The 14,725-nt window shown below is 52.8% G+C and overlaps 1 protein-coding gene across 4 annotated transcripts in view; it reads left to right on the top strand.

Annotated features, from left to right (window-relative positions):
• RGS6 (regulator of G protein signaling 6) overlaps positions 1-14,725 on the top strand; it is a 606,443-nt gene that overhangs the window by 584,236 nt on the left and 7,482 nt on the right. For 2 of the 4 annotated variants that reach the window (XM_030319477.1, XM_030319479.1), the window contains one exon: positions 7,246-7,341. The exons of 1 other annotated variant lie outside the window; for it this stretch is intronic. In XM_030319477.1, the coding sequence (XP_030175337.1) occupies positions 7,246-7,296 (51 nt within the window). In that variant the 3' untranslated portion in view covers positions 7,297-7,341. Of the gene's footprint in view, positions 1-7,245; positions 7,815-14,725 lie in introns of those variants that run through there. One more of the 4 variants, XM_030319471.1, reaches the window with a different exon arrangement.

Here is a 14,725-nt window from a genome sequence, read left to right on the forward strand (position 1 = left end):
TGTCACTCCTGGCATGCCTGTCTGGTTCCAGATTTGTCCCTGCACAGCTGGGGGACCATGCGGGAGGGTCTCCACCACCCACCAAAATTAACAGGCAGAGGCTAACCCTTGCAAAGAGTCCCATAAGTGATGAGCATGATGGGAGGCCAGAGTCAGAGGGCCAGGAACACCACCCACAGAGGGCTTCCCCAGCCTGGCTGGGACACCCTGATTTAGGGACTGGGTTCTAATTGGCATTGGTTCTAATTGGAGTAAGGCAGCTCTGCCTGCCCCCTCCTGAGAAAGGTAAACACCATACCTGCTTCTCTCTTCCCTGGGACAGGTGCTATGGAGGCCCCAGAAGCATCGACACCAATAACATAAGAGCAGAAACAGCAGTAGTGGCTTCAGCCGGCCTGTCCCGCAGGTGCACTCTAAAGCCATGTGCACCAGGCAGTGGTGATAAGTGCCCCAGCTCAGTGCACTTAGCCAGTCTCACTTTGCCAAGCTTGCCAGCCAGAAGGTGGCGTCTTCTTTCTCAGGAGTCCCAGATGTGATGAGGGGAAGAACCTCCGGCAGAACAGAAATGCTTGAGATGGGTCTCAAGCACCTCCAGGAGAGGAAGCTTCTTTCTCGGTGAGGTTGAGGAAATCTCCCTGGGGTGCCCAAAGAGATTGCCTAATGTGGGTGGGCATGGAGGAGCCAGCCGTTCGTCTCTGAGCCTTTCCATCTGCCTCCTTCCTTGAGAGGGATGGCCACATACCAAGTAGAAAGCGTATGGCTCATGAAGGCCACCCCACTTAGCTCTACTACTGACTAGCCGATGCCCTCAGGCAAGGAACTCAAGCTCTGTTTGAGCCTGTTTCTTCATCGATGCCGAGATGATATATCCTAAGACTTTAACCTAAGACGTCCTAAGACTTTAAAGTAATGCATAACTGGCCAGGATGGTGTGGACATTAGCACAAGTGTCTATAAAATGCCTAGTGTGTTTGGCACACAATCGTTGTTCAATGTGCAGTCCACTGGTGGCTGTCACTGTCCTCGGCAGCTAACCTGTACCCCCGGGAATGGGGTCACCATCGAGGTCCGGGCTAGTTGAAGAGGAAGGCACTTAGGAAGAGAAGGTACCTGGGATATTGATGCCACTCCATAGGGCAGGAATTAGAAATTCAAAGAGAATGCCCCTGGGAGATTGGGGAATAGGTTGGTCCTTTCTTAGTGCAGTTGGAAACGTTGGCAACTCACCTTTTCTAAATTAAAAAAAAAAAAAAAATTAAGAAAATAAAAAGCACTAGGCTAGAGTTAAGGTGTCTGAACCTGCTAACGGCCCCAGTGACATTTTCTAGGAATCGCTTTCAGAAGACAGGACTACCGGTAGATTGCATAGACCCACCGTCTACATGGCAAAAATCTGGTCGTTTATACCGCTGTACATAAGTTAGTGAGCTGTTTCAAAAGAATCCATTATTTTTACTATGATCGTATTTTTTACCTTATTCTGTAACAGGTTTAAATGTACACGAATGGATATTAATTCTCTAGCCAGTGAACTTTTTATTAGTCATTCCATTTTCCCCTAGTTCTTCATTTTTTTTTTTTTAACTTCAGCGTTGTTTTATGTTTGTGGTATCTTATTCTTAAGAGTCAAATCGAATATTTTAAAGCCAAATAAAATGCCGTTCAGCTCCTGAGAGGGATCAGAAAGCTCTGCAAGGGCCCAGGCGCCATACAGACTCTGGGAATGGATCTTGCCACAGGCACCCGCCCCCCATGACTGAAGAGTGAGGAAGCCAGCAGCACCCTCTCTGCCTGTGCGGCTCCCGCCTAGCCCTGCTGCGGATTAGCAGTGTGTGATCTTTGGCTAGTCCCAAGACCAGGTTTTTCCCTTTCATCTGCCCCCGCCCCCGCTCCCCTTGCCAGGAAGTTCAACAGAGGGCCAGTTGATGAGATGAGAGATGAAGTGTTGGAAAGCTTTTTGAAACTCTTCTGTATTGAATATGGATTCTGCTGCCATCCTATGCCAGCTTCTAAGACCCCTAAACTACCCCCAAGCAAGTGGCACTCTCTCCCCAGTCTGAAATAGCACTGAGAAAGGAGATGTTACAGGATTCCCATATGCCCTTTTGAAATCATGCCTTTTGCTTTGCTCAGTTGGAGAAGGGGCACCAGGGGCGCCAGCCTCCAGGGGAGTCACCTGATGAAGTCAGGCAGGTTCTTGACTTCTCCCCTCCCGTCGAACCCAAGCCCGGACCCTTACCTTCCCACCTGGCTCTTAGGCTCCTGACTGCTCTCCTCAGCAAGGCCGCCCAGGCCTATGATTGCACACACTCATCATTTATGAACCTGAGCATCATCTACGCACGGCTGACCTTCAGGCTCCTTGAGAGGACAGCTCTGGAGCCTCCCACAGAGGGCTACTGTGGTCATTGGGTGAGCCCCAATCAACACTCTTTTCATTAGCAAGGATGAAAAATGCCTGCGTCACAACAAAGTGATCAATCTGGATCACTGGACGAGAAACAGTGTTCCACATTGGTTCTATTGCAAGTTCTAGTTTCTCTAGCAGAGGAACCCAGGTTTCTCCTACCCGGGAGTGGGGAGAACTGGATTGAGCCCAAAGGCAAAGTCACAGGGCTAGCAACTGGAAAGGAGTAAGGAGTGGGAAATTTCAAAGCAGAGATGTGATAGCTGGATTTTTTCCCTAATCTTTCTGTTTCCTTTTGAGGTGTAATTACATATAGCAAAATGAACAGATCTGAAATGTGAGGTTCAATGAATTTAACAACGGTATGCACCAGTATAACCTACACCCCATGACCCTGGAAAGTTCCCTCACGCCCCTTTCCAATCAATTCCATCCTTCTCCTCCAGAGGCAACCACAGTTGATTTCTATCCCCATAGTAACGTGGATTTAGGCTTAGGGGATTTGAGATCTGTAACTTTGGTCTTAGGTCATCTGGGCAAATCAGCTTGAGAGTCTCAGCAGCAGCTCAGATGTCCGTACTCCATTAGCATTGGAAAGGGTCCTGCCCGAGTCCCCAGTGCTTGGCTCTGCTACCCCCCAATATGCCACCTGACCCCCAGGGCTACTCTCTGAGCCACAGCCCTCTTCCCAGCCAAAGAGTTTAGCCTCAGTCGCCCAGGTAAGTAAGCGGCAAAAGCTCTTGGTAACCCGGATCGTGCATGTTTTGTTGATTAATATCTGGAAGTGCGATGCACAGAGCCACAGCATGTCGAACAGCATGTTGATTTTCCTTAAAGCACTGCACAAAAGGGCGCCATTCCTCTTGTGCGTTTCCTTTTAGAAACAAAAGATTTCATGACCACCTTCTTCCAGACTTCTAGCCATCAAGATGGCCACAGAGCTGAAATGATTAGTCAGGGTGGAGGGTGGATGTTTGCGAACCTAGTCCATCACATTGAAGGATTCTAATTCTATTGGATTAACTTTGCCAAATGTCTCGAAGGTGAAAAGCACTTTGTACGCAAAGCTTTGGTGTCTCTGGAATGTACCTTCTGCAGTTTGGTTCTTAATCACTGTATATTTTCTCACTTGGACAAAGGCTGCCTGCTAATAGCATTTTCAACCACCTTCAGCTGCTTCGCTCAGCTACGCCAAGGCCTCAGGCTGAGCTGGCTGCAGTTTCCTGGCACCATGGTCCGTTCCCAAATGACCGGCACTGGGGAACATCACACATTCACACCCTGAAGAAATGGCTTCCCCTGTAACTATGCAAGATGCTAGGCAGAGGGGGAGTTACTGCTCTCCTTCCTAAGTGTTTTCTACAGAATCATCCAATCGGAGGCAGGGCTGGGGGTGAAGAAGAGGGAAGAAAGAGCCCCAGAGGGTGCAGGGCGAGAGATCTCTTCTCTCCGGACAGAGCAGGTACCTCTGGGGCTCCCAGCAAGCCCCTAGCAGCATAGACCTTGGGGCAGCTCATCTCTGAACACGGGTAGCCTCTGCTGTCAGATTTCACTTTGATCCCTGAAAATTACAGGAGCCTCGGCTCTTCAGAAGAGAGGCAGCTGCTGAGCCAGTGTGATTGCAGGATTTCTTCCCCAAAGCCCGAGGCCAGGCAGCTAGCCATGCCTGCGTCCTGCATGAATAACCACCTTCCAGCCTCACCCCAGAGGTCACTGAGTAGCGGACAGATTGCAGTTGGACTGAGCTACCCCCTGAGCCGACCCGAAACCTCACGACCTCCTTTAGCATCAGAACTGGCATTTGAAAAATGTGTGCGTGCAGGGGTGGAGGGAGGGAGATAAAAATGCCAAGGAACGCCACCTGGATTGCTGAGAGGCTGGGAACAATCTCAGGGCAAGTTCTCTAGGCTGGCCCCAGAAGTCCTGAGATATGGAAGCAGTTGGGGGCGGGGGGGGGGGGGAGGAGAAGGCATTGACGGCAGGCCACAGGTCCTTGGAGTCAGAGCTATGAGGCTGAGCTCCAGGGCTCAAGCAGGAAGAGATTAATTAGCGACTCCAAGCCCGGCCCAGCCTTTTCTATAGAACAGGGAGGGGTAGAGGGTGGGGGACCTCCGGGCCAAAGGCACCTAAAGCAGACAGTCACACAATTCTCCAGATACAGAATCTCCAACCTCCCTCAACCTACAGCCCCCTCTCCAGCCAAAATGACCTCACTAATGAGGAAGTAGCTGTAATGAGGGTTTGGATGCCTGGTAAACCTCTCCCTCTTTGTTTCTGGGCTTTTAACGTGGGCACTGGCAGTGCACTGTTATTCAGAAGCTTTAGTCATTTTTTTTTTTTCACATCCGCCAGCTAAATCAGAGCCCCAAATACCATGTATGGCAAAACCAGAACATATACATTTGGTGACAGAACGTGTAATTTGTTGCCCTGGTGGTAAAGGGACAGAAGGAGAGGGGGAGGAGCCAGTATACGGTACAAGGTTACTGCAGCAATAAACAGCACCAAGAGGCAAGCAAAATTCCTCGGTGCCTTTCATACGAGCAGGGATGGATGTGGGTAAAGGGTTTGGGGGAGGTTTATTAGAACCCTCGGACCAGGAGACCCCTAAACTCATCAGCTCCACATTTCCCCCCGAGAGGACCTCGCGCACATACCCACACTTCCTGCCTTCAGGCCTGCATCCAGAAGGCACAATCCCAGGTGAACCAACAGGATGACAAATGCCTCCAGCTCCGTCTAAGAAAGGGCAGTCAAGGAGAGTACCAGCCATGGGTGTGCCTTAGAATCAGGGCCGGAGCAAGTCCTTGAAGGTCAGCCTCTGCCAGCTGTGAGCTCTTGTCCTACCCGCTTCACCCAGACAAGTAGCCACCTTACTTTTAGTGATTTGCAAAGACTGGCACTGCAACCCTCTAGGATTAAAAAAAAAAAAAAAAATCTGATTAAAAAATCCTTACCCTGGTATAAATGCATCCTGCTGCAGGCTAAGTTTAGTGTATTTGAAGATCCAGATAAGGCTGCTGTTGGGGAGATTCTGTGTGTGCCCGTGTGTGTGCGCGTGTTTAAAATAGGGGAGAAAAAACGAAGTTCCGTCTCACTAGTGAACATGAGGCATGAAAGAAAAGGGGATGTAGATACAGGCTTTCCAATAGCTCCTGAGGGCGATTCCATTTCTGGACAAGCTCCCATGCCTGCCATCAGAATTCTCAAAGTCAAGCTGGCCGGTCCCTCAATGGAGAGCTAAGCCAGATGACCCATTGTCTTGCATCCAGCAAACTCACAGCCCTTGTTCATTTACTAGATGTACCCATTATCCATCAATTCATCAATCAGCCAGTTGATTGAGTACTCTACCAGGCTTCACAAACCTGATCAATTTTTTTTAATTACATCCAGCTTGCACACAGCCAAACCCAGTAAACAAGACGAGCCCTGACACCCCACTTGGAAATGAACATGAGGAACTGCTGGCCCTTGCAGTCTCTCACTACCAAACAGCACGGCCCATGCTGATGAGGACCATGTGCTCGCCTTTGCAGATGGCAAGGGTGTTGCTGACCCGATGTCAATGACAGCATGGGGTTTGAGTATTTTCTCAGACACAGTGATCAGTCCGCTTGGGTCCAGCCACACACTCGTCTAGACCCCTTCCCGATGCTATGGATTTCTCTTTTTTATTTTTAAATGTTTATTTAGTGTTGAGAGAGGGCGGGAGGGATAGAGAAAAAGGGGCGGGAGACAGAGGATCCGAAGCGGGCTCTGTACTGACAGCAGAGAGCTGGATGCAGGACTCGAACTCACAAACCGTGATATCATGACCTGGGCCGAAGTCGGACGCTTAACCGACTGAACCACCCAGGTGCCCCACTATGGATTTCTTAAGAGGGTGAGCAGGGAATGGGCACAGAGTGTGTCAAAGAAAATAAGCAGAATGACTGAGCCTTACCCATCCTCCTCCTCATCCATCCTCTTGGTGCCCAATCCCACACTGGACGCTCCTCGGCCACCACCCCCCCCCGGGGGCAATAGAGGAATTGATCTCTCTCAGAATCTCTGTGCCTCATGCACCAGGCCTTACCAGCCAGGTCAATTTTTTCATTTTTGAGAACTGCTACGTGGGTTACAAGTGCAGGGTTTGTAGACATCCTGATGTGGGGTCATCAAGTTCAGCCCCTGGGTACCACAGACGGAGAGCCAGGAACATAGGACACGACAGGAGTGCACTGGCCTGGGTCCTGCAGCAGCCTCAGCTCACCGGCCTGGCTCCCAGCCTTGGCAAATGCCCCTGTATTTCCACAGCCCCAGAACCGGTCATCAAGACAACCCAGAGCCTCTCCCAAGGAGGGCTCACTCCCGCCTTTCAGAAAGGATCCTAAGTCTTCTGCCTTCTTAAGACTAGTTCATTCCTTAGCTTCTAATCACCCAGATCCTTAACCATCACCTACTTAGGTCAACCCACCTCCGTCATCTTCCTACTCCCCAGTCTACCTTTTCCTTCCTCACTTGAATAAAATCAAGTTCAGGACGGGCCCATAAGCATTAAGAGACACTCTACCTAAGAGTTAAAATGCCTGGTTTGGGGTAAGATTCCCACACCCCCCAAAGGACCAGCAACACACCTTGGCCCCCCAACCTGCCCCAGAGCCCTGCCTGTTCCAAGTGCTGGGGTCAAGGCTCCCAAACCTAGAGATCAACAGGGTCCCGTAGCTAAGTCATTCGGCCTCCATGGCTCTGGCAACAATTAATTCACCTGTCTGGCTCTCTGTCTCTGTCCCTGTCTGTGTGTGTGTGTGTGTGTGTGCACCTGTGCGTGCCAACTCTGTCGCCTGTCTCTGCAGGGAAAGTCGCTGGCGGGCAAGCGCCTCACCGGCCTGATGCAGTCCTCCTGACGGTCCCCGCCGCAGGGCCCGGGCCCGACGACCCCACGGGCAGGCGGCGGCGCTCCACATCCGCGGACAGAGTTTCCCTACGGGGAGATCTGGTCACTGTGAAAGAGAAGGAGTGAGGGAGATGACGGGCGGCAGAGGGGAGACTCGGTGGGTGCCCGGGGACACCATGCAGAAAAAGTCCACAGAGCCCGGGGTCGGCCCTGCAGAGGCCCCTGTTTACAACCCTCTCTTCCTTGTACAGTTGTGCGCCGACACCCCATTCTCGAGGAGGCCCTTGGCCCTAACTCGTTCGGGGCACAACTCGTGGCGGGGCTCCTGTCGTGACTCTCACTTGAGGTCATATCCTTATTATCGCCACTCTTCCTTCTGTCTGGGGGACCACGCCTTCCGGCAGATGCAAGAGCCACCGGCAGGCCCCGAGCACCCCCAGTATTACCCCCCCACCCCCCACCTCCGCACCGCGGCCAGTGCGCCCACAGCGCCCCCTAGAGCGACAGCCGCTGCGTCCCGACGGCCCCCTTTCTGGCCCCGCCCCGGCCCCCATCTGTGCAAGGACCCTCGTGCAACCGGCCAGGTGGAGGCCACACCGCTGAGCAACCCCGCCCACTGCTCCACCTCCAGGTTCTTTCAGCCCCCTGCAGGCCGACTTTCCGGGGAGGTCCCCACGGGGCGTGGGGCTGCCCCCTGGTCCCGTCAAGTGCCTCCAGGGTCCGACACCACAGGAAGCACCGGTGTCCGGGAAAGAGCTCGTGGTTTAACAGCCGTGGAGGTTCTGACCATCTTTGGAAACATTTATTATTTCCGAATTTATTCTGGTTTCGCCCCTTCTCCTTCGTTTGTTCCCTCGTGTTTTACTCAAAATAAACATGGCCGTGAACTCGGGGGCACTGGGATCCTCCCCTCCGGCAGCCCCCTTCCCCCGGGGTGGGGGGAGGTGGCTGGGGCATAGGCATGGCCGAGCCCCTGCAGGGAGGGCCAGGTCTCACTTGTGTCTGAAGTTGGGGCTGAGTTGGCTCCAGAGGGCCTAGGCCAGGACCAAATGGTTCTCTGCCAGCCCAGCAAAGTGGGCCCTAAACGAAGTGGACCGTCAAGGGGGAAAGCAGACACAAAGAAAAACCTGCAAAAACCTGCAAAAAAACCCACTTGCACTCCCTTCGTGTGTATGTCAAAACGACTATCTGCCAGTTGGCTGTGACGTAATACATGTACATCGCCGAGTCAGGTGCCTGACGCGTAGTAGGTGCTTAGCAAACAGTAGCTATTACTCTCGCGATTATTGTTGTCATCCTTGTGACTCCCGTGAGCCCTCAGACAGCGGTATTGAGCAACATGTTTTTGAATTCAGACACTCACTCCACCTGCTAGAACTATCCTTCGATCTATTTTTGGCCATAGGTGAAATTTTTCCCTGGGGAGTGTATAAGCAGCAAACACAGAAGCAAAACAAACAAACAAAAAGCGATCACTGGTATTTCTTTACTTACGTAGGCAAATTCACCAGCTGGTGACCAAAGTCTCAAGCTTGTTTGCAGACCCCGCCTCCCGGGTGCTTCCATGACCATCTTTGCAGCCCCACATCAGTGCGGTCATGTGTCTGATTCCACAGGGCCCTGTCCCCACGGCACCAGCCTTCCATCCCCCACAGCAGGGCCACTGTGGCCATTAGGAAACTTGGCTATGGCTGTACCCTTGCGGGTTTGTGACCACTATGCCTCAGTTTCCCCCACTGGCGGTAGTTGCTCTCTCTGCCAGGTAGAGTAGATATTAGGGAGAGGACATGTGTTGGGTCCTCAGGTTGTCTCCAGCGGTGGATAGACCCGGACTCTTGTCAGGCACTCCCACACCCTGATATCACACAACCTCAGCACAGACTGTGGCCCTAGGAAGATACTCAGAAACTATGTGATGAGTACACGAACGAAATGAAGCCCTATCCCATGTTATGGGGTTTTTTGACTCCTCTCCTTGTTCTGCCTTTTTTTTTTTTTTTTTTTAATCTCCTTGCTTTTCACACAGGACTCCTTTTTCAGAACCAAAATGCAGTTCAAGTTTTTCTGCACCCAACATTGCCCCAAAGAAGCTCCTCCCTGTCAGGGGTCCCCCAGCTGTGTTGACATCAAGGCACAGGGTATGTGGACAAAGGAAGTTCCAGAACAGCAGCACCTCTGTGCCCTCAGTTACCCAGGGCAAAGGCCTGACTGCCCCCTGCCCTTCCCCATGGGCTGTGGACAGAGCAAGTTTGGCTGCCCCAGTCCCCCTGGCCACTGCTCCTGAGCGATGCTGGCTGAGACTTGGCCAACCCTGGAGGTCCCACCCGGAGCCAGATAGACTGCGCCCCCGAGATGGTGCAGGCTGAAGGTTTCCAAACACTTCTGGGGACCCGTTCTGGGGGCAGGCAGCAGATTCAATAGAGGTACGTTCAAACCCAGAGCAATAAGTCCCCTCACCCCACCTCCCAACCAGGCATACTCAGTCCCGTGACCATCGCGTGCTCCCCAGTAGATCAAACCAAGCAACGCGGGTGGGAGGATGGGGTGGCTCCACCCAGCTGGCCAGTCCAAGGTCATCTACTGTGCAGACCTTCGAATGCAAGCACACTTCGAAAATACGGTCTTGGCGGGTTCCCCATTGGTCTGGTCTACACAGCCAAAACTTCAAACCAGATTAGACTTCTGAAGGCAGTTTTGTAGCAAAACAGGTCTCCCTGCTTCCAGAAGCTTCCTTAGCTCTCCTGCTGGGCAGAGTCTCTGGACCTGCGACTCTTCTTATTGAGGGCTCACTGGACAAATATCCTGTTGGCAGCCCCATAGTCAAAGCTTCAGGGCAGCCACAGAAGTGACCACCCACCCAGCAGCGTCAGACACACAGGTACCAGGCACTGGACATCTGACTGAGATCACCTTTGCCTCAAGGGAAGAAGAAAACTTGGAGGTTGGAGCATGTAAATGCCCAGCAGCACCCAGAGGGCCTGGCCCAAGCAGCGGTGGGGAGAGGGCTCCTTCCCTTGCGGAAAGTGATGTCCTGTTCTGTCCGGTGCTGCTGTACCCCAGGAACACGGTGGGGCCCAGCCCAATGGTGCCATCAGCTGAGCGGGGCTCCAGGCCCACCAAGGCCTAGAGGTCAGGTACAGGCCAGCACCCTAGAGGCCCCTCTCACAACTCTGAGTTGTTGCGTAGACCAGTGAACATGTGGGGACATGCTCCGGCGGGGGGGGGGGGGGGGGGGTCTTCCTGGCAGGATTGCTGGTGTGTTTAAACTACCTCACCAACAGGACATTGAACCAGGAGCCTGCCACCATCGGGCCTTTTTGCTATTTGTGGAAGTTGATGTTTCTCCTAAAATGTGCCCCTCCCATTGTGCTCCAAATGCATGGGCTTTGAAAGCCACCACTAAGAAGCCTTGCCCCTGTGCTGGAAAGGTTAGCGGGCTGTTGGTCTTTGGACCTTGCAGAGTGTGTTGGGGGGGGGGGGTTGTTCCAACAAGGTCCAGGAGCTGGAAAGCCCTGGGGTTGGGGGAACATAATGGGCCACCAGCCTCCAACAGGGCTGGCCGAGCTGGGAATGGAGCAAGGACCATGTGCGGCGTAGTTGAATAGTGGTCAGCTGAATCCCTGATAACTCACCCTGGGACCCTCTGAAAAGAGTTCTGTGCTGTTGTAACAATGGGAAGGGCAAATGCCAGCAGCCTACTCATTAGTACCACCCAGTGATAAGGCCTCCCCTGGGCAAGGCCTGGAGGCCATCAAGTAGCAACGTAGCAAATGTAGCAATAAGGGGCTCGGGGCCTTAAAGGGACAGGGTCCAAATGATCCGGTCTTGGCCCTCTCCCCAGTCCCAAGGAGGGCTCAGAGCCAGCTACCGTCAGCTGTTCAGGGAGGACTCCTGGTCTATATTCTATGCCCAATCACAGCATGATCACAGACACGTCGGAATGGCCTTCTCATAGTGCATGTGGTTCTCATTAGTTTATTTTTCTGGAATTTGGGGATTGGACCCCAGACCCAAACATGCTGGTACAGTCTAAAAATAAATGACTTGAACCCACTATAATCCAGCTAATTCTGTGTGGCTCCTTGGTCTGGGGGGTTATTGGGCAGGCTTTACTGCTAGAAATAAAAAAGGTACCACCTCACCTCTTTCCCCACCCACACCCAGCCCCATTAATATCACACACACACACACACACACACACACACACACACGGTCTGGTTCCCCCTCACTGCCAAGCAGAAAAGCTTGGGAAAGCCAGATCTCTGGGGTGTGGGACTCATCCTGGTAGGTTGGGACAATGGTGTCACTGGAAGGCTAGAGCCCCGACCCTGCCAAGTTCTCCTTGGCTGCGTGGCCTCTGTGCCCCCTTGTTTGTGCTCAGCCACAAAACCCAGTGGCCTGAAAAAACGTCAGCAGTGGCCAGACGCTGCTATGATGCCCTTAAGTAAAGTCCCAAGGTTGAAGTCTGCTGCATACAGATGGTGCTCCTCATAGAGAACCTTGGTTTCCTGAGCGACAGACAATCGCATCTCCCACTAACGCGGAAGCAGTGGGGCTCTGAGAGCCCGGAAGTCAGGTTGACAAGATGAAGGCAAGAACGAGGTAAAAAGGAGCCGCGGTGCTCGCAGCTCCCTTCAGTGGCAGAACCTTTGCTCCCGGAAGGAGCAATGATCTTAGAGGATTGTGCCTTTAGTCACACCTGCATGGGAACCAGTTTGTCTCCCAACCCCGGGCCTACCTCCCCGAGCAGGACTTCCTGCCCCACACGGTCAAGACCAAGTCCACACCTGCCACGGTGCCTGAATCGTCAAGTCTGTGGCATACCCTGCTGTCAGGTCTCGGCCGCCACAGAAGAGCCTTCCTTCTCTGTCCTCCTTGATCAAGGCCACCACCTCGAGGGAACCCGGAACTTCTCCTACCCAGCAGAGCCACCTGGCTTATTTCCAGAATCGTCCTCTAACAAGCTGTCACTGCCCGTGTATCCTGCTGACCACCAGGAGCAGAGATGTGCTCAGGTCCAGGGGACAGGTGGGGATTGGGGCTGCCATTTATAACACTAAGAGCTGTGCCCACCTGGGAATCTTCCCCAGGGACTTCTGGCACAAAGGGCATGAGGCTACCCCTTCCTTGGTGCCAGCTTCCAATTGCTCACTAGTCCCAGCTTCCAATGCATTTCTTAGGACCTTTTCTGGGATGTGGCAGCCTCCAGGCTGTGTGGCTTGGACAAGCAAGCAGGAGCCCCTCTGAGGGGCATGCCCCCTGCTGGCCACAGAGCACTGGTGGCACGCTTTCCCCCCATCTGCCTTCCTGAGCAGAAGTGCCCACATGAGGGGCGCCTGGGTGGCTCAGTTGGTTGAGCGTCCGACTTCAGCTCAGGTCATGATCTCGCAGCTCGTGAGTTCGAGCCCCGCGTCAGGCTCTGTGCTGACAGCTTGGAGCCTGGAGCCTGCTTCGGATCCTGTGCCTCCCTCTCTCTCTGTCCCAACCCACTCGCATTCTATCTCTGTCTCTCTCAAAAATAAACATTAAAAAAAAAAAAAAGAAGAAGTGCCCACATGAACTCCTGGCTTCCGTTCCTGGGACCTCCAGTACACGCAGCCGGACCCTCCAGTGCACGCAGCTGGGCCCCTTCCCTATACCCAGCCCTTCGGCACGCACAGTAGGGTCACAGGATCTGTCCCTGACTCTGTATACCGGGGGGAAGGACTCCCTGGCCAAGGAGAAGCTACAGGGTCAGGCTTGTTCTTCTTCTTCTTAATGTTTATTTATTTTGAGAGAGAGAGACAGACAGACAGACAGAGTGCAAGCAGGGGAGGGGCAGAGAGAAAGAGACACAGAATCCAAAACAGGCTTCAGGCTCTGAGCTGTCAACACAGAGCCCCACGCAGGGCTCAAACACGTGAGCTGTGAGATCATGACCTGAATCGAAGCTGGATGCTTAACTGACTGAGCCATCCAGGTGCCCTGGGTCTGGCTTGTTCTAAATGGGCTCGGGAGGCGGGGGGGGGGGGGCTCAACATGATCTCCATCTAGAACAGCACTCTCCGTTTGCTTTTGCTGCCTTAAAGCACAGGCTCAGGCCCCTCGGAGCCTTGGAGCTAGCCTAGCTAGGTCTAGCCTATCTCAGCAGCAGACAAAAGAAAGAAACGGCCCCTGACTGCACAGGCTGAGTCCCACCTCTTCACTTAGTTTCCTTGTTTGTAAAACAAAGATTAGAATTTTAAAATCTTACAGTTGTTGTGAATGAATACAGAGGGCTTGGCCTCTGCCTGGCACATAGTAAGTGCTCATGAAATGGGGCTGGTCTCGGCACTGGGAGGCGGTGAAGGTGGAGGGCCTTTGTAGATCCCCACCCGGCAGCTTTCGCAGTGGCCTGGCCCCTGAGCGTTGGCTCTTCCTGCCAGCAGGGAGGCTGGCTGCGGTTTCTTTGTGGGTGCAGGTAGCAGCCTCTGCCTGTGTCAAGCCCCTTGCTGTCTTCTTCCCAGCGAGGGCCCGGTTCCCTGACTCTGTGTCACCTGGATGGTCTCAACAGTCTTGTGTTAGGCCTTAGTAAATTGCAGAGCAGAAGGCTAGAGGGCGCCTCCTTCAGACGCTGGCTGGAAAATGGAAGTAGGATTCCATGTTCTCTATCTAGATTCCCATTCTTCTGACAGGCCTCTGTGGCTTTTTCACTGGGATTTGGATTCTGGGCTCTTATTCAGAAATATTCCATTCCAGGCCAGTGATTCAGACGTCAGAGCTGGGATGAGCGGCTGTGGGCAAGGTCTGTCTTCCGAGGAGGTTCAGCGGGCACACGCATGGCTGAGGAGGGAGCGGCCTTGTTCCTAAAATGGCGAACCACACGAATGAAGCCTGTTTTTCCTCCTTTGCACACTACATCACAGAAAGATTATTCTGAGTTGGGGAAGGGTAGGAAGAATCAGGGAAGGGAAGTTTCAAAATGAGACGAGGCCCTGGGTATCTCTTCCTGTCGCTCTGCCCGTGACTGTCCCCCCCAGGGGAGAACCAGTGAATCCTGGCACTTGCAGGGATCTTGGAGATTTTCTAGCTAAATAGTGAGTGTGAGCGTGTGTGTGTGTGTGTGTGTGCGTGCGCACGTGCACATGTGTGCTAACTAGTGTGTGAGCGTATTTCACATTTTTGTGTTTATTGAAGTATAATTTTACATGCAGTAAAATTCACTCTTTTAGATACAGTGTTTTCCATTTTGAGCAACTTACACAGTGATGTCACCACCACCACCAAAAATCAAGATAGAGAGTAATTCACCCCCAAAAGTGCCCTTGTGGCTCTTTATTGTTGATCCGTTCTCCCCACCCATTTGCTCCTGGCCACGATTGATCTGTTTTCGTCGCCTTTTTCAGAGAGCCACATAATGGAAATTATACAGTGTGTGGCCTTTTGGATCTAGCTTCTCTCACTTAGCACAACACACATCG

Source organism: Lynx canadensis, chromosome B3 (assembly GCF_007474595.2).
Source record: "Lynx canadensis isolate LIC74 chromosome B3, mLynCan4.pri.v2, whole genome shotgun sequence".
In the NCBI taxonomy this organism is placed as follows: Eukaryota; Metazoa; Chordata; class Mammalia; order Carnivora; family Felidae; genus Lynx; species Lynx canadensis.